Here is a 20,443-nt window from a genome sequence, read left to right as displayed (position 1 = left end):
TTGACGAGCTTGAAAGACCTTTTTTGCCCCCCCATGCCCCCTGACGAGCTTGAATACCTCTTTTGCCCCCCCCCCCCCCCCCTGACGAGCTTGACAGTGCAGTGCTTGGATCCAAAAATTTTGACAACTCTGAATGGTGGCTTTAATTTTTCCCTTTAAAAAAATGAAATAAAATAGGGGGAGGCACTCGTACCAATTGACCCCCTTTCCCTGGATCTGCTATAGGTGACCCCACATGAAATTGCGACATCATTATCATGAACAGTACTTAGCGCAATGTGCCAAAAATTTTGAGGGGGCCTGACACTGATAATGGCGTAGGGGGCAATTTTTTTTTAATAAAAACTGAGCAATCCAAAATTTTTACATTTTTTTTAAATACAAAAATCAAAATTTTTGTTATCCCCTTTATTTTGTTTTTGAAAATTTTAGAGGGTCCATAGTCTACCCCATGGCCCCAAGTCTCTCCCCCCCAAAAAAAAAAAATGTACGCCAGTGAACGTTAATCTATACAGTGGCTAGAGATTAAAAATTGGTCTCAATTTAAAGCTTGTTATAATCTAACACTTTGCAATTTATTTCAATTAATTGAAATTAATGATCTGATGACCACTAAAGTAAAAATCTTGAAAATCCTTCATAAAAAAATTCTTGCAGAGAAACAAATCATACATATAATGTTATTTTGGGGCTGAATGGAGACTATGGGATTGTTGTATTGTTAGTATTTAACATGCATTACTATGGTTTTTAAGGGGCTAGAATTTTGATTTTGGTCTCAATTGCATCATTGATTATTTGTTTAAGATAGAAAATAAAAAATGATTAAAAAATTGCAGTTTTGGAACTTGGATATTCTAAGTTCATATAAATTTGCATATCTAAATTATTTTGAAGAAATAAACTAATCCCTTTAGGTTATTTATCATCTGAAAGGGAATTTCAATGATCAATCCAAATATTTTTTTTCCAGTTTGTACTGAGCTAATTTTCTTCTGTTAAGTTTGAATCACTGTAATAAGTCCAACAATTGGAATCAACCATCAAAATGTCCTATCCTAGTAATGGTTTAAATCACCACAAACATATTACTAGTAGTATATATTTGATAATTTATACTGAAAGTAATCTCAATGCAAATATTTGTGTGACTTTATCTAGTCTTAATTTGTGACTCTCTAATAGGATTATTTATTTTCTCATTCAATATCTAACAGCTTAAATAGTTGAGGTATATACACTGGAGCAACTCAAGTGCATGTGTGACTTTTTGAGAAGAAACCACACAAGGCTGTTGGTTAGCAATCACCATGTAAAAGGGTAAGATATACAGCTTAATTTCAAATTAGCCAAAATTCTAATTGCTACCAATTTAAGTATTTATAGAAAGGCTTATATTTTATGTTGGTAATCTCAATGCAAAGTTTCTCAAAGTGAAAAGAATATTTATGAAGAAGAAGAAGTCATTACTGCCTGATAATGTCGAACATAAGTAGTTATGAAATACAATTTTTAAAAAAGGTTTCATCTTCTTGAATAGAAAGAAAAAAAAATTGTTTCAGGCATATAGTGAGTAAGAATCCTCATGTTGATTATTAAATTTATACACCCCCCCCCCCAAAAAAAAAAAATAATAATAATAATAAAAATAGAAAATGTACCTAATCTCACCTGGCTATGCTAGTGATTGTGTAGACCTGAATCAATAATAGTTAAGTTCATTTAATTACCTCTTGCAATTCTTTGAAAATTATTATTGATTTTGATTTTTTTTTCTTTGATATGTCCATTGGAAATGATGAAATCTTATTTTCTTACGATTACAAGTTTTGATTTAGATTTTCATGGAATAAAACTGAAAGAGTACAACACATCTTTCTTATAAATTCCTGATTTGAACTCTAGTTACATTAATAGATTGCAATTTTAAATTTTGATAACTTACAAAGTAGATAAATAATATTAATTATATGCCATGAAATGAGATTTTTTGTCAAATAAATTTAGACATTCTTGACATAAAGTGCAGAGTGTCTTTTCAATTAATATATAGCATATACCTATTTTATGATTTGTTTGTGTTTGCATTTTAAATAAAGGTTTGCAGAAACCAGACAGAGAGCCTGTGTGGAGATGCTATTGGCTGCCCAGGTTGGACTGCCTCCAACCTGAGGTGGTCTTGGAATGATCTAACAAAAGAGTGAATGATTATGCTAGGAATCAGACAAAGACTGGTATGTATTTTTATTTATAAGAGTTAAGAATATATTTTATATGCATCAAGAAGAATTAAAGATCACTATCTCTTAAATTTTATTTTGTTGTAATTGTCATGCAACTAATCCAAAATATCTAGAATTTGTTTACATCCACCCACCGGAGGTGGGTCCGAGGACAGGTTTCGGGGTTGTCTGGCCATCCTGTCTTTCTTAAATTAAAGAACTGTTTGATTACAAACTTTGTCCAAGAATGCATGTAGGATTGATTATACTTTAATTATTTTGAGGGTATCATGGTCAAAGGTGGCATGCCTTGTTCACCTGAATATACATCGTTCCTGTGATAAATAAAGTACCCTTTGATTGTTCAACTTCAACTTGGTAAATATATATTTGGGAGTGACAATGATCATGTTAGGTCAAATGTAAAAATTCACCAGAGATCGTTGGCAAATTTGTGTGTTTAATATTTTTATCTTTTGATGTCGCAATGGCGGATGCATAAATTTCGAAACTTACAAATGTACCCCCATGATCCTTAAAGGTCAAGTCCACCCCAGAAAAATGTTGATTTGAATAAATAGAGAAAAATCTAACAAGCACAACACTGAAAACTTCATCAAAATCGGATGTAAAATAAGAAAGTTATGACATTTTAAAGTTTCGCATATTTTTCTCAAAACAGTTATACGCACAACTCAGTGATATGCAAATGCGAGAGTCTATGATGTCCATCACTCACTATTTCTTTTGTTTTTTATTGTTTGAATTATACCATATTTCAATTTATACAGAATTGACAATAATGTAAAACTTGACTGAAATACATAATGTTAAACAATGTTAATTCCACAAGTTCAGGGAGAAATAAAGCTCGATTTCAAATGACATGGGTGAGAAAATCAGAATATTTCATATTTCAGATAATGAAATACAAAAGAAATAGTGAGTGCGTGATGTCATCAGTCCCCTCATTTGCATACTGGCCAGGATGTGCATATAACTGTTGTGTGAAATTAAGCGAAACTTTAAAATGTCATAACTTTCTTATTTTACATCCGATTTTGATAAAATTTTCAGTGTTATGATTATTGGATTTTTCTCTTTTTATTCAAATCAACTTTTTGTCGGGGTGGACTTGTCCTTTAACGGGTTAAGGATGGATTGGTGTCACGGCTAAATACTAATTAAAAAACAAGTATTCTTCTTTGTCTATTTCAGTCATACAGTAATTAAATTGTTGCATTTGTGGAAAACTTCATAACTGAACAGTTCTGTGTGTAGTGACTTCAAAATTTGTTATTGACAGATTCTTCTTTGGCCTAGATCCCCTGTGTTTGTGGGGGGGGGAGGTAGGCGCAGATCTGGGGGGGGGGTACACCCCCCAAAAAATTGTTGAAAGTACCGTTTACATGTATATATGCAAGTGATGACCTTTTTTTTTGGTTGTCATCATTTTCTGGACAAAAGTGCCCCTCCTTTTGGAAATTCCTGGATCTGCGCCTGGGGTGAGGCAAGTCAAAATCACCCTTCATAGTTTTTTAAGATCCTTCTGATGTGATCCCTGTTTGCATTGAGAACATATATAATTGTGGCATTACTGCACTTTGTTAAATCTTTAGGTGGACAGTTTGGTAAAGTGAAGCCAAATATGGAGATTGTGCTGGCAGCCATGAGGGACAAGGCCAAGCATTGGGTCCATGGCCAGGAGACAGAGACTGGGGCATCTGAGCAACTGGTTAGTTTTACATAAAAGATTTATCACACAAATGCATAACAAAGTTGAAAATATATATACCTAAGGATCATTGTATTAATTTTGCTATATTCTTTCATTCATTTTCTCGAAAAAAATGAGCATAATTTCGATTGAAATTTGTACAAGATGGTTCTCCCTATAGAAATAGGCAAACTGGTTTACGATGAAAAATTCAGATTTTTTAAAACCTAGAATAATTATCCATAACCCATAGAATTCCTATCATTCATTTTGAATTAATTAAATCTGAATTTTAAAGGGGATAGTTTTTCTTTCCTCATGAAAATTTAAGCAAGGAATAGTAAGTAGCTTCAACTACTATTGCCAGATTGAGGGATTTTCGTTCAGAGTTGGTAAATGATTTAAGATTTCCAAAATGAAATAAAAATGTTGAATCATAGTAAGTCAATTTTAAAAAAATCAATGCGGAATGGTTGAAGATGTAATTAAAGTTAAGTCAAAAATTCTTTTCTTGATGTGCAGCTTTCAAATAAGGCAGCCTGCTTCTGGACATGGGAAAGCCAGAGGAGGAAAAGGAGGTTGAGGCGGAGCCTCAAGCTAATCTGGGGCACCATTGCCATCCAGGGTAGATGGGGTCTAGTTGATTGTGTAGGACGCCAAGATGACACCCAGCATAAGAGAAGAGAAGGTGCTCTAGCTGTTATGACCAGCACACCAATTACCAGGAGCATGGATCTGCAGCAAGTTCAGCAGGAGACGCTCAGAATGCAGCAAGCTATGCTGCAAACATTTAAAATCATCCATGTTGATTTTTGTAATTATCCACAATTGTTTGCAGCAGTTTGTTAATGGAAATCTGTAGTAACATTGAACAATGCAACTTCCTCTGCATTTTTTTTTAACTGGAAACCTGTTGAATATTGTTTTTAGAATATGAAGTAAATCACCTTGAACTTTAGAAATTTCCAAAAGCATATATTTTAGCAAGTAATATGAAAATGAGTTATACCTTGGTCACATTTGGTGGCCTTACGGCGAGTCGAAATCAGTCGTTTTATGTATTACTATACGAACCACCTACGTGAAGCTGGTACAAGGATGAGTAAAATGGTTGATTTCGACTCGCCATAATGCCACCGGCTGGCGAATGTGACCTAGGCATAAGTTGTTGATGTCATTGCCTCATAATTTTTAACAAAAAAATGACAAAGACTACATTCTTCAGGATTGAGAAAGTTAAACTTGAACTTTATTCTCATCTCAGTAGATAGAAGATAATGTTATTCATTCAATACTGCGGTAGAATTTGAACAAATGCCTTGCAATGCAACATAAAAATTTAGGTTCTGAAATTTTGATGGGAATCCCTGTGCAAGAACAGTTTTAAAGTTTATTTATACATGTTCATATTGCAAGTCTGTTATATGATCTGTCAGCATTGTTTGTGGATCTCACACTGGTGTCATTAGCCATAGTTCCAATCTATATCCTGCATTACCCAACAGGATGCCTTGCAATTCGCCATCTGCAAAACGTTTTCCAATGGTAATGTTATGTTGATTTAAAAGAAAAGGGACCTTGTCAACATTCAATCACATCTTTCAATGCGCATATAAGGGTATGGGATACTGTTAGCATTGAAATTAAAATATGACTTGATAAAATAAATTCAAAGTATTATAATGGTTCATAACGAGTTCTTTTGACTGTCACTCTGACTGTTCTCAATAAGTGATTGCGAATAAAATTATTTTAAATATATAATTCAATGAGAAATGAATTGTTTAAAAGAGGATAAATTGCGATAGAAGAGATAGAAAAAGAAAGAAAGTATTAAGAAAGAGACGTCTGAGTTGCGTGACCGTAATTTAATTGAGAGAAGAAAACTGTTCTTAATAAGTGATGAGTGTTCCCCATTCTCAATTGCAAATTAAATTATTTTAAATATATAATTCAGAATTAAATTGTTTAAAAAGGAGAAAGGGAGAGAGAAGAGGAAGAAAAAGAAAGAAAGGAGAATTATTAAGAAAGAGATGTCTGATTTGTGTGACTGTTATTTTAATTGACAGAAAAAAAAAAGATTTAATCTTTAGGTTGGCCTCCGACTATAAAACTACAATTGCACCATCCCTCTTGGCCCATAAAGGAAAATATTTTTGATTGTTACATAAAATATTACCAAGAAAAACATCAAGTCTTGTTCGCCCCCCCCCCCCCATATAATTGCCACACCTTCAACACTATGGATCTATGTTTTATGAAATTGCTAATTTTGATATTTTGGAAATATTTTTAACATTGCCAAGAAAGCAACAACAACAAAAAAGAACCTTTTTGAAATATTATGGACAAATGTGATACAAAATGTTTTCCTCCACTTTTTCTAACAATATTATAATGTTTTGAATCATGGCATTGAGGAGGGGGTGGTGTGATTGAATTGATGAATTTAATTATTTGTTCCTTGTCAAATAATTTGGATATACATATTTTCATCCAATGTAAATACAATGTGTAGACCTAGGCTGTTTACCCCCCCCCCCCCCCCTTCTTCCAGAATAACCCCCCTCTTGCTATCTCTCTTTCTCTCTCTCTCATTGTATGTTAGATGTTCGGGAACAGTTTCGTCCCATCATGGAGGTTATCATTAATTGAGTTTCATTCCTTGGTTTTATAAAGCAACCACAAAGAAAAAATAAAACATCTCTAGTTGTCCCCGTTCAGGAACTTTCGATGATGGCTAGTTTTTCTTACTTTATTACATTTTGTTCCCAGCCTTCTATCACATACATGTAGACACAAGTGTGAAATTAAAAAGGAATCCACACAAATTTCGGGTCACTGTACATATAGTGTAAGTTTTGATAAATATATCAGTCGGATATTTCATTTTTCCTTTTGTTTACGTGCTCGATCGTCGTCCGTCTTGGACTGGAGCAAGCCGAGCGACGGGGAAGAAAAATATAAGTTAGGTCTGTTTTGAGTGAAAGATAGACCTCCTCCGGCATGCCCCTCCTTCTCAATCATCACCCAGTTTTTATGACCTGTTAAAGAAAAATGAGACTGGCAAAGGTGAGAAATTAAGATGTCCAATTGGCGCGTCCTAACCTTACTTTGAAGTTCCAACTTATTTTTGCAAGTGTGGGACTAGGCCGTATCGACTGCTATTCAAGTTTTCCTCGTAAAATTGAACTTGCAGTACAAGTCTGTTCAATCGTTAAAATAAAGTAAGCTCATACCTCTGAGTATTTCAGTTGATTTAGGGTAGTATTTATTGGCATGTCTTATAGAACTTGTACATATTTGGATTTACAAAGATGGTTAAATGGTAAAAAACAGCCAAAATAGAGGCGGCTTAGGAGGTACTCTAACAACACATCGTCGCATATCGCATAGAGGTTGAACCAGCGGCCAACTCGCCAGCCGGCCGGAGGCTTTGGCGATAAAGGTCACGGTGACGGTAGCAAAGAAAAAGAGCAGACTGCCTAAATTCAAGTTCAACTTTAAAGCCTTATGTTTTGAGTAATTTAAAGGGTTTAGTCCAACTGCATCGCTCTATTCACAGCATAACTTTTCAAAAACACTATAATCATATAGATTTACTTAAACTAGAACTAGATTCTATCTTAGAAGATTTTTACTATTGAGCTGTCACAGGGTTGATAAATTTAAAAAAATTAAACCACCAACTATTATTACCCCCACTTCACTTAAAATCTAGATCTTCCTAGGCCCTATTTTTGCTAAATTAAATGAAATTTTCTGTAATTACCTTATTGCGTAGCCTATACAAGGCTTATGTCACCCTTCTAATTATTCTTGAAGCCGTAGACAGGTGAATACTGTATATGGTACTTGGGACAGATCCTGAGCAGCTGCCTTGAAATAGTTTTGCCGGAGTTTTTAGGACTTTGCCATTGGTACAGGAGCTACGTCAAAAACCCGCTTGATTTGCCGGAGTTTTTTTTAAGTTTTGCCGTAAAAAACTCCGGCAAAGTTTTATGCAATGGAAAACTCCGGCAAATTTTTTTTTGCCGTAGTTTCCTGATTTTTTGCCGTAAAAAACTCCGGCAAAAGTTTTATGCAACGGGGCCCAGGTGTTTTAAATGTCAAATATATGGTCACACTGCTGATATATGCAGATAACAGATTAGGTGTGAAAGGCCACCGCACACCTTACGACCCGATTTGCGACTCACGCATGCGCTTTTTGCTTTTTGGCATAACAACAAAGAGAATGCGTTTACTACTGCGTATGCGCGTTGTTTATCACATACGCGTCGTGCAACTCTGCTGTCCGATTGGCTGGAATTTGGATTAAGCTTGCGATCCAGTCATAATGGCCACCGCACACCTTACGACCCGACCGGTCGCCGACTGGCTTGCGACTGGGTGAGGGGAGATGAATCGCAAGGCAGTCATAAGCAAAGACCTTATAATATTACTAGACCGAAAGCTGCGTGCGCGTTCAGCACAAAACAAATGAGATTAGGCTCCGCCTACCGCGATCATTTGAAGACAAAAATAAGCCCTCATTGACATTCATGAGCATGAAGATATTCATAATCCGGCCTTTTCATTGGCTAAGAGCGTCATTAATACGCGATTTCCCCGATTCTTTGTCATCGATACTAGTGGTATCGTGTTACAGAAATAATTATTCATTTGACCTCATTACGTCATCTAATTTATTCATTCTGAAACTTTTCTTTCCACACACAAAATGGACCTACGAACACTCCGGTGAGTACGCATAAATTGATATAACCACATGAATTCAGTGGACTATTTACGCATTTCACACTGTATTTTGTGATCTTAGGTTATTTCTTTAACAAATTAGAGAGTTTGCTATCATTCTTCTGTTAAAGGAAAGCAGAATTTGGTCTTTGAAATTGAAGTTAGATTGTCATCGTCGCCCAGTGCAGCCTGTATGTTGCTTGCAGTGTATTTTGTACGGGCTCCTAGCCGGCTGGGAATCGAGAGATAATCGGGCTGGTTTGGTTCACCTCCAACAAGGACCAACCCACGATTGATTAAAACAAGAAGAATGAGGCTTCTTTTTGTACACTGTAACGTTAGATCTAGAGGGAGATCTGCATCTATCTTCAGTAGATCGAGACTCAGTCAGGAATAAACAGTAAAGCGGAGTGTGGATGAAGATACGCCTGTCATTGTTCAGTCCTCACTTTGTTTCAGATATCATTATCAAATTTATTTTGCATAACTTCAGGCTTCTGCATTTAGCCCCCACCCATTTTAACTCTTATTGTTATTCATAAATATATAGACTCGGTCTTAGAAATAACATGCTGCTCTGCATGTTTGTCTTATTATCAATAGATCTATGACCTAGATCTTCTTAATCCTAGGCCCTACTTACTTTATACTTAGATCTAGGCCTAGGCTACAGTGCCGGCCGCGGGAAACGTCACAGTGCCCCCTAGGGCGAACGCGGTAGCCCGTAGCGGACATTTGAGGGGAGCGGACGAGGGAAGACGCCCGCGTCCGCTCCCCTAGGACATGAGTGCCCTAGGGGACTACCCCGCGTCTATCCTAGGGTGTTTCTGTAGGATGTTCGGCCGTGCATTCTTGGTCGAAAGAAGAGGACTGATTTGACACATTCAAGACTGCATGTGATTTTTATCTCATATCAAGCATAAGTTTTCGAATATTTATCGTGGATAAAATCTGTTATGAAAATTACAAAGTTTTGGGTTGATAACTGGGATTTTAGGCTTTTTCACCGAATTACTTATTGTGTTCGATTACACACTGGGACCAGCATAGAGGGTCCTTTCCGATATATTAATATTCTTTCCGTGGTGTCCGTTATTTCATTCACTCACATGGTTAGTCGTGATTGTAAATGAGTTTCTGACAAAGGAGCAGGTATTTGTCGATGTTGACCCTACATTCCGGAGGTCGATCGTCCTATAACTATTTACTCTATTGTTTCCCTGCATGGTCATCCTTTTTATATACCCTGACATGCCTTTCAGGCGCGGATCTACGAGATGCATATAAAAGGGAGAAGAAGAAAAAACCAAAAATGAAAGAAAAGGCGAATATGAAGGGATGGATTGAAGACGATAAGGAAAGAGATAAGAGAAATACAAAAAAGTGAGAGAAGGGGAAAGGGGAGAAAGAGAAAATAGGGGGGGGGCGAAGAGGAGAAAGAGGGAGAGGGGGTAAAGAAAAGAAATAAGGAAAAGGTGAAAATCGAGAAGAAAACAGAGGGGATAACAAAATGCAAGGTGAGACAGAAAGAAAATAGGGAAAAGGAAAATAGATTGAAAATCTAAGGGGAGAAGAGTCAAAGGAAGAAAAGGAAGGACAGAATGAGAAAGAGAGAATGATAAGGAGGGGGATATTAAATGAAAGGAAGGAGACATAATAAAATTGTCCAGTTTTTCATATCAGAAAATACGTTAGTAACTCGCATCTGCCCATTTTTACGCTGATGACAAGTATTAAACATTCTTGCGTTCAATCTTGTAATTATTTTCTCTCACCTTGCTCACAATTTCCTGCTCTCGTTGCATCAATTAAAAACTTGTCCCGAATTAACATCCGCTCATTCAAGAAAGAAAAATTAAAGAAAAAGGCAAATAGGAAGGGATGGAGGGAAAATGAGAAGGAAAATAGAAAAAAGTGAGAGAAGCAGAAGGGAGCGAAGAAAAGAAGGGGAAAGGGGAGAAAGAGAAAATAGAGGGGGCTTATTGTTTCATGGTAATATGGATACCATATAGTTCTGCGGTACTTAGTTATGAAACTTGTTTTACTCAGTAATGCTCACACGTGATGATTAAAAGGATTTTCGACTATATAGAGATGAACCGGGACGGGGCTTTCATTCTTTAACTTGGCTTGACTAATTCCGTTGTTCCCCGAAAAGAATTGTTAGATTTGATAGTTAGCGTTTGCGTGAGCACCCACCAAAACTCTTAACAAAAGAATGGTTTGTATAGCTCCATTCTTGCTTTGTCGGCAAGTGATAATTAACTCGTTAAGTACCCATTCCACACACTACGTCATAGTAGCTTTCGAAAACATACTTTTACTTGGGTATGTGTTTAAACATTGAAGCTAAATGTGCTATAATTTTTTTTTTAATAGTTACATTATGTAAATAGCTTTTGCTGCTTTGCTCTGGAGCGCATTGAGCATCCAATCAAGATGGAAAGTGCGCTTTGCAAATGTCATGTATTATTATTTTTAGCTACCATATAACACTGAATTCTGTATTATACCAAGTTGTGACTTGGTTTTATCATTTCCAATTCATATAACAAAATATATTTCGAAGGAAAATCTTGCTTTACTGAAATAAAATTAATAAACAATGTTTATAACTTTAATTGATGTCCGACAAATCTAACAATATAAAACCGCAGTTCGTAAATATGATAGTTTAATCTTTACTTCGACGTCAATTATTCGTGTTATTATCATCATGTAGGTGTATCAGGGATATTAATATTCGTTTTAATCCCATCTATAATTTTATATAAAATTGCGCGAAATATATGTGGTTGTTCTCACTATGAAGCTGCAACCCCTCTTCATTTTTCTCATCCTCCTCTTCCTTCTTCTCCTTTATTATTTCCACCACTTTCATCTCTTCCCAATTCGAATATCTACCAATGTAACTTAAAAACCGCAATAGAGAGCAGGTAATGTAATCAGATGTTTTAGCAAAAAGATAAATCTGTTACATCTATTGCATTTAGGTAAATTTATATTTTTTATAGGGTGAGGGTTTTAGAGACCCGATTTGAACCGAAATGAAAAGAACATCCTCATTTATTGTTGTTAGCGTATCAACAAATTAATCCCCCTCCTCATTTCTATGAACATCCTGTCATAAATTGTGAAGCGGATGTGATCAAAGGAGATCAAATGTGTGGGCGGGGAGCAAGACTCTACCAGTCTGTTGACAACAACAAAAGAACCAAATAAAAAATCGATGAGCACAACCAGTTTTGCTGGTGTTTGCTTTTTGCACGTCTACTTTGTATGATCTTGGTCATACTAGTATTCGTTTTCACCTTTCATTCCCTTTATTAGGGTTGTATCAACCATGTCAACGAATTGACGATCCCAATATTGACCGCACGTTTGTTTTAACATAATGAGAATTCGCAAATGCCCTTGATATTCATAATTCTGTTTTATTTCAAGTTTGTCATTAATGTTTGTTAACATTCACTCTGTTAATAACTTGTCAATTTTGATTTACAAAAAAATCTGCTTATTAATGCCTTGTATCTATTTTAATTATTTTTTTGTTGATATCCCTTTCTTTCTTCTTTCCGGATTCCACCCTGTGCACCCCGTTAAACTCAGGGAAGAATGTTTCAAATGTTTTCTAGTTCTTACACTGTTCACAATAAGGAGATGTGATTAGGTGTATTGTTTACGCTGAAGGGAGAGGAATGCGTGCGTATGGAAAAAATATCCCAAAAGATAGAGAATTGATCTCCATGACATTAACTCACAATTGTGTCCTATTTTTAAAAAACAAGTTTGTATGATACACGTATGCCTCCCACGTAAGGCGTAAGGAAAAAAAGTTTACCTAATACATCAAATTAGATTGATTGATTAGATTCAATAAAATCGATGTTCCAGCCAGGGTGACCAGATTTCACGAAATTAAATACGGGACAATCGACAAAGCACTATGTACCATCGGATCGACCGAGCCAGGCAAAAAAATCAACAAAAAGGCTACACAATGTTAGACTTGCTAACAAAATATAATTAAGAAAGGGGAAGGGAGGGTGAGCGGAAGAAAGAAAAGAGAAAATAATGAGGAAACAAGAAATGAATTGAGACGAAAGAAAAAAATAAGGAAAAATTAAAAGGAAAAAAGTTTGAATAAAAGAGAGAACGGTTTCCGTCATTACTTGTAATGAATAAAGAAAGAAAGAATTAAAATAAAGGAAGGGAAGATGAATGAATGTGTGAAAGAAAAAACATAAGGAGAGAAAAGAGAACAGTAAGAAAAATGGAGGAAAAGAGAAAGAAATAAAAAGAATTCCTTCATTATTTGAAAGAAACAAAGACAGAATAAAACATGAAGGAAGAAAGGGAAAGAGGGAATAAGGGAAAACAGAATTAAAAAAAAGAAAAGAAAAAAAATAACATCTACAAAAAAATAATAATCTACAATAGATTCCGATCACGCTAGTTTAAAAACATAATGGTCTATCACTAGATAACCAAAGTACATGCACATGTAAACATAATGCAATGTACGTACCCTAGGGCACCCGAGGATAAGTGCGGGCACGGCCAATATTATATAGCACGCAGGAAACTGCGGGCCCGGGAAAACGCCCTCGTCTGCTCCCCTTGAATACCCTCGGTTAGACGCAAAAGCCCCCTAGGGTGTTTGCGTGCTCGGGCGTGACGTTTCCTGCGGCCGGGACTGTACTTTACTTTTAATTATTCATCGATGCTATCAAGTATCAAGAGCTAGGCCTACCTAATTAAAATCTAGTCTAACTTATACTTTCCCAACCCTCGATACTTACCCCCAGGGCTTATGATCTAGGTCTGTAATTTAGGCCTAGATCTAGGTCTGGGCCTAAACGACTCCATTTAGTATTTACATGTACGAGTATGACTGTCAGTGGACCAAGGAGTCGGACTAGATCTAGATCTACTCTCGGTCAATAATGGCAGTGAAGTCTTAGCCAGGAATAGAAGTCAAAGTCAGACATCAAATAATTTCTAAACCGATATAGGGTTTAGAACCGAAGCTTTACTTTCTACTAGGTCTAGATAGATCGAGAGTCCATTGTTAGTCTAGATCTAGACCTAATTTAGATACATGAATGCTGTCGCACAGCACTGAGTCTCGTTGGACTAGATCTATACTTTCTTACAAATAGATCTAGACCTAGTGCATGAGATTATGAAATTATGTTAAAATCTAATGAAATGAGATTTGGAAATAAAAAGATCCAGTTTTTTTTTTTTTTTTTTTTGGGGGGGGGGGGCAGACATGTGAAAAAATTTAGAGAAACCTAAAATGCAGAAAGCGAGGGCCAGAAGTGACCAATATTACCTAGGGCCGTTTTGTGCATTTTCTAACGTAAAATTGAAGGATGTCAAGTAATTCTCTTTTTGATGAAGGTTTTCACATTTCAGCTCTTACCCAAACCCCTCCCCCTATACATACGGCCATGAAAAAGATCACTTCTTATTATTGTTCTCTCTCTTCTTTCACAAACAGGTTGAGTTTGAAGAACAAGAAAAAACAGTAGAGGTCTACCTATATGGTTCAAGATGATGATCATATAAGTGCATGCATCATTTTGTAGATTCTCATCCAGGTATTAAACTTAAACTAACCCATACAAAATTACAGATACATTACATGCATTGAATGTTAACCATGTTTACATTAAATAAAAATAATCTGAGCCACAAAGAGGTAGGATCTGTAATGAATATACACTTCTTAAATATACAGCCTAAGGCTCTCGAGTCTAAAATAGAACCAATGCCAAAAGTTATGTACCTTGGGCAAATTTATAAAATAAGGTCATGTCCTTGATCTACTAGTAATTAAATGGCCTTTTTATTTCCTATTTGTTTATAAACAAAGCAATATTTATTTTTCATATTTTACAAAATTCATTTTATGCATTCTTTAGTGTGATATTCATATTTCATATTTGTAGATTTACGATTTTTAAAAATCTTGTTATTTTACATTTTGTCCAATAGGATGATGCAGTTTTACAATTTCCATGGAGGTGATTGAGGATAATAAATAATCGGTGAAGTAGGCCTAATAGAACAGCGACTAGACCACAAAGAAAAATACAACCTACAGCAGTTATATGAGTGAGTTAATTAGTGAATATTTTTAATAATGGAGGTTGTTCACATTTTTTTGGCAACAAATAGACCTGCCTTTGAAAAACCCATTTCAATTTTGTTTTTAAATTATAGTTAGTGTCGTTTTTAATCATATTTCTGTGCAACAAAACATATCAACTTTAATTTTGACTATTTATATAATTTACATATGTTGATTCATATATTCATATTTATGAGAAATCTCTGGCATTTTTTCATACAGTACATGTCGTTATAATGGAGAGTGGTATGTAAACTGCATAGAACAGGGGGGTGTTTCATCAATATTTTCGTCCGACAACTGTCAGCGCTGACTAAAATTGTCAGCGCTGACAATTTAGTCAGCGCTGACAAAAATTCGTTTCATCAAACTCTCGGAGCTCCTCTGACTATTGTCAGATAATTTTTATTTTACAAATCGTCTTGAACGAGGTTTGCTGACTAATTAGGCCACGCCCACTCCCAAAGTCGTGAAAAAGATGTAAAATTGATTGATGTTTTCGCCACGACGATTCGAAATGAAACGAAGAAATGAGAAGAAGCGAAGGTCCTCGTAGAGGTGAATGAGGATTTTACCGTAAGTAAAACCCTTCAAAATGTCGTTCATATTGTATGTAAGGTGATTGAATTATTCGTTGTGCGTGATTATCAAATGAATTACAAGAAAAGAGGATCTTCTGGCAGGACCCCTGTCGATACGATCGGTGAACTTGACAGTACAAAATCCAGTCTAGTCCCATACCCGTGTTTCTGTGTCTGTAGAACTATCTCAGGTCCAAACTAACGACACGGCTCACGGCTGTCACGTTTTTATGATCCGCACATGGCTGCAATGTTATAAATTTTGCAAAGAGAATTCTTTATATTTTTCTACCTTTATGTCATTCTATGTTGCAAATCATATTTTTTCATTTCCTTTGGTTTTGTAATAATTTTGTTGCTCGGTGTAGTCGGAGATTGGCTTGATCACCAGGCAAACCAGCGTGTGCAATTGTAAATGTACACATATCCAATGGGGCCATCCTAATTCTGTGTTACAGAAATTGGAATTGAACAGGAGCTAAATCACATGGTAATAGTGTGAGTGGTAAATTTGTAAAGTGGATGTTCTCAACTATTAATGTAGGCTTAGCCTTAGCAAGTCACAAGTCGAATGAAGTGAAGGCTCTCGACAGCTGTCGAGGATTCGGGCGGGGGGGGGGTGATGCGATTGTGGCAGAGGTGCGTTCACACCCAATAAAAATTAAAATCTAGATATAAAAAAATTATTAGATCTAAGTTTTAAATAGTGCAACCGGCCCGTGGCCGTACTGGTATAGCTTATAGGCCTAGATCTATCTTAAATTATCTTTGACTTTGCGCACCCAAGTGAAATGAGCCATTTCATAGCTCCCTTTAAAAAAAAATATTGATCGTCCAATTTGGGGGAGACGAAATAATGCTCTTCATTTGTGTGCGATTATGAAGTTTGTTTGGCTTTTATTTTTCTAAGTCAATTTTTTAGACAAATTACTATTTAGCATGAATCTGCAATAGCATCGGTGTTATTGGGGTAAATAAATTAAATTATTGTTGATAATGTCTCTTAATCTATTTTTTGAAAAATACTGTCGTACCACATAAAGTTAGAGTCTAGTCATACCTAACCTTAAATAGCATGTAAAGGTTAAAGGTCTCTTCATTAGAAAAACATATAGGAGAATATGGAATGGATCTCATCAATCCCAAGTATTTTTCTGCCTTGAATCTCATATTAAAGTTCCATTGAACAAAGGTCACAGTCCAGAAATAGTTGACAGTTTGATGGTTTGATGGGGATGCAATTTGCTGCAGTTATGAATTAGGAGCCTATTCATATTTTTTATTAATTTGATTGTGGCTTTTAACCGGCAAGGTATCCAAGCGCTATTGAGTTAGAAAAAAACTTATTTTTATTTTTTAATTAAAAAAAAAAATTATTGAAAAAGCTGTTTTACTATTTTGTATGGTTAATGTGTTAATTACCGTCTTGTTTATAATCAAGTGAAAATTATATGAATTAACAAGGATAAATTGTTGACCGATTGTTGGTAAATTCTATAAATTTCAGGATAATAAAAGAAGAAAAATGATTGGTATATTCGATCATTCCCCTTTATGAAATGTCAACAATATTCATTGAAAGTGCAGTATTTTTCAATGATCACTGTAAATCTACATATTTTCTTTGCTACATGTATAACAATGTGATATTATTAATATTTTAATTTCAGACTATGGACATTTGAACAGTATGCAGAAGAAGACGGATCTGGAACTAGAAAGCAAGGCTCTGACTGGTCTACTACAGCAAGGAATGTGCCAGCGGCCAATTTGATGAACAAGTGACAGAAGATTTGGCAATGGGTGAAGAAATACTGAGATTGAAATGCAACCACAGGTAACATGTAGACTAGTAAAATGCGATAATGGTTAAAAAATAATGAAGGATATTGTTTTGGTTGCAGAATGTAAAATCATAAAAACCCACATCAATGACAATGAAATCGGACTGTGACCGGATTTTCTATTTAAAGTCAGTTTGAAATGCAAACATTACATAAGCATGAAAGACATAATAGATTCAATATATTTTGCATGTTAGCTGCAGGGTCAGCAGAACGGTTTTGAAAGTGAGGGGGCTGAGCCGAAAGGGGGGGGGGGGCTGACCAATGCAAAAAATCATAAGCAGATGGTCAATTTTACATTTTTGTACATGGTTTTGGAAAACAGTACGGGGGCTGAAAAATATGAAATGACCATCTGGTTACGATTTTTTGCATGGTCAGCCCGTTCACTGTAAAAACCGTTCCGCTGACCCTGCAGCTAACATGCACCCCCCCCCCCCCCCCGCCGGTTTCCGGAGCCCCTGCTCTCACCCCTCAATCCATTTAGCACTACTTGCTCATGTGTATGTACATACAAGCTACATTGTGAGGAATAATTTCACTTTTTAAGTTTCTCAGCCAGAGCATATGTCATTTTTACTATTGTTTGTATTTTTTATTAACATAATAAAAACTTGAACCCTTTATTTACCCCCTTCTATATGAAACCTGGTAATCAAAAGATGTTTTATTTCCTGTTTTTAGACATGTACATATACATGTGAGAAGAAATACCAGATTATGGCAAATATTTTAATTAGTTATTTCAATACTATTTTTCCTTCAGGTGGAGGCTTCAACCAAACTTTTCAGACAGACATGAGATACAAAGTTACACAAGTATAAATGGTTGAAGGTTTAGGAGAGCCAGACAAGAAGGCAGGAAATGTGATGTCACTTGTAAGTTAAAACACTCTTAATTATGACTGCCTCACTTTGGCGAAGAAAGTAAAGTCACATTAAAAAAAATATTAAATTACTGGTACTGCTCTCTTCTTTATTTGTTCTACTCAAATATTTGAAAACAATGACATCTATAAGTGCTTAGATGCTTAATTGATTAATGGTGATATTTATTGGACAGTTGTAAAACAACCAATATCAATCAATGCTAGATGGTGTGACTTGCTTTCTATTGCCAAAGTAGTAAATGAATGTTCCATTGTTCTGCATTCCTATTAGACCCCCCCCCCCCGCCCCATCACCATCTGCTTTGTATGGGAGTAACACTGGAAGATTACCCCCCCCAAAAAAAAAAAAAAAAAAAAAAAATTATATCTCTTGTAGGCCTGTATAAATGTAATGCCTACAAAAGCAGTCATGAAACCTCATTAATTCAAATGATCTTGGTAGGGGGGGGTGCCTCAGGATCTTGCCTGTTGATTGTGCACTCGCTTCAGAAATCATGCTGCTGTTCCTGATGTTGTTTTTTTTTAAATTTAATATGATAACATGACTCTTGCATGAAATCAGCATTTGGCTCAAGAAATAAAGACCAAATGTGATAATTTTGGATTTTGACTCCCTTTCTTTGGTAAACCAATGAGAAAAACCCAAGTCATTAAAATCAATTGTGTATAAAAAAAGAGGAAATTTTAATCATTTTCTTATGCATTTCTTTGTTATTAACTTTTTTGTTTTCATTGTTTAATAAGGCTTTGGTGACAATATTTTAACCATTTAGAACTTAAAATTCTTATTTCAAACATTAGAAATAAAAAAATGTTTTAACAATGATAATTAAATTAAGAATAAATGACTGATATCAATAATGATGGAAATTGATATCTTTATTAATAAAATATCACATGCTCTATAAATTAAATCCATTTCAGTTACTTCCATGAACATGGACAGCAGCAGGAGCAACAACAGCATCAGCAGCTGAAACTACAACTGCAGTAAGAGATGCAACAACCACACCGACAACATCAACAGCAGCAGGAGCTCCAACAATCATGCAGGGAACATCGAGCGCAACATAAATAACTTCATCAAGAGATGCAACAACCACAGTGGTAAACATCAACAGCAGTAGCAACAACGACAGTAGAAACAAAGCAAACAGCAAGGATTCTAACAAGCAATCATACAAGCAACAACACAAGCGACAACATCAATAGATGCCTCAGGAGATGCAACAGCCACACTCGTAAACAGCAGCAGTAGCAGCGATGACAACAGCAACCACACAGGCACCACCTTGAGCAACATCAGTAGCAAAAATAACTAATTGCACCAGGAGATGCAACAACCACACCCACAACACCAAGAGCAGCAAAAACAAACAGCAATTCCAGCAATCACGATGACAACAGCAGCAGCAACACCAACAACACTAATGAACATTGAAAAAACTTGTACAAAAGTCAATGAGGTCGCATTTTTCAGACATTATCAGACATTATTGATTAAAAAATGCACAATGATTTATTTGGGTTAAAGAAAATTATGTTTGAAAAAATGTGTACATTTGAAGATGTTTCCTATGTATTGATTGATATAATATAGTTTTAAAGATGAAAATATTATTCTTGAAATGTCTACTTTTTATTTGTCATTGACTAAAAATAAATACATTTTCTTTGAATTTTCTCAATGAAATGAAAAATAAGCAATTTATTAAAATGTTACATTCAAAATCAACTGAAATTGATCGATTTTAGCTGCAAAGGCCCTCAAAAGGCTGATTAGTCGGTGAAAATAAGTTTTGTCGGTAGGTGAAGGCCACCGACAAAATTAGTCGGTGGTTTCCAATAATTTGTCGGAGAAAATCACCGACAAATTTTCATGAAATGGAATTTAGTCGGTGATGGCAAAATTGTCGGTGAAAATGAAATTAGTCGGTGAAAATCACATTTAGTCGGAGAAAACCACCGACTAATTGTTTGATGAAACGCCCCCCTGGTTTAAGTGATATGCTTTATAGAAGTACAAGTTTATAATTAGTAGAAGTAAGATTTCCTGTTATGTGTTGAAGAAACATATATATGTATAGTCTCACTTTTCTTAAAACATTTAAGTTTCATAAATCAGGACAATTTTAATTTAAATTCATTGATTTTCTTTCTCTATTTTTTTCAATCTGCAGGACTGGTGTAACAGATGTTTTCATTCAAGAAATCCAACAATTCAACATTGAAGAGTCTGACTTAGGAACCACTTGATGAAGATGGAAAAGGTTTTTTTTTTCCAAGTCCAATTTTTCACACACAAAAAAA

At 35.4% G+C, this 20,443-nt stretch overlaps 1 protein-coding gene and 1 long non-coding RNA gene across 2 annotated transcripts; both read left to right on the top strand.

The window, feature by feature from the left end:
- The first annotated feature begins 2,192 nt into the window (after positions 1-2,192).
- LOC135158096 (uncharacterized) lies at positions 2,193-4,883 on the top strand. Its single transcript, XM_064115383.1, has 3 exons — positions 2,193-2,234; positions 3,842-3,957; positions 4,462-4,883. The coding sequence occupies exons 2-3, from the start codon at positions 3,871-3,873 to the stop codon at positions 4,786-4,788; spliced, it is 414 nt and encodes a 137-aa protein (XP_063971453.1). The 5' UTR covers positions 2,193-2,234; positions 3,842-3,870; the 3' UTR covers positions 4,789-4,883.
- A 10,401-nt stretch (positions 4,884-15,284) lies between these two features.
- Positions 15,285-19,753, top strand: LOC135158099 (uncharacterized). Its single transcript, XR_010296885.1, has 4 exons — positions 15,285-15,394; positions 17,070-17,236; positions 18,010-18,122; positions 19,058-19,753. It is a non-coding gene; the product is annotated as an uncharacterized LOC135158099 (long non-coding RNA).
- The last annotated feature ends 690 nt before the right edge of the window (positions 19,754-20,443 follow it).

The sequence above is a fragment of the Lytechinus pictus genome, unplaced genomic scaffold (genome assembly GCF_037042905.1).
Source record: "Lytechinus pictus isolate F3 Inbred unplaced genomic scaffold, Lp3.0 scaffold_30, whole genome shotgun sequence".
NCBI lineage: Eukaryota > Metazoa > Echinodermata > Echinoidea > Temnopleuroida > Toxopneustidae > Lytechinus > Lytechinus pictus.
Note: the sequence above shows the minus strand (reverse complement) of the source record. Positions and strands in the feature narration are given on the sequence as shown.

Excerpts from the sequence above, each read along its gene's own strand:
- LOC135158096 (XM_064115383.1), top strand. The coding sequence starts at position 3,871 with ATGGAGATTGTGCTGGCAGCCATGAGGGACAAGGCCAAGCATTGGGTC. Across the intron at positions 3,958-4,461 it reads CTGGGGCATCTGAGCAACTG|CTTTCAAATAAGGCAGCCTG; the intron begins GTTAGTTTTACA and ends CTTGATGTGCAG.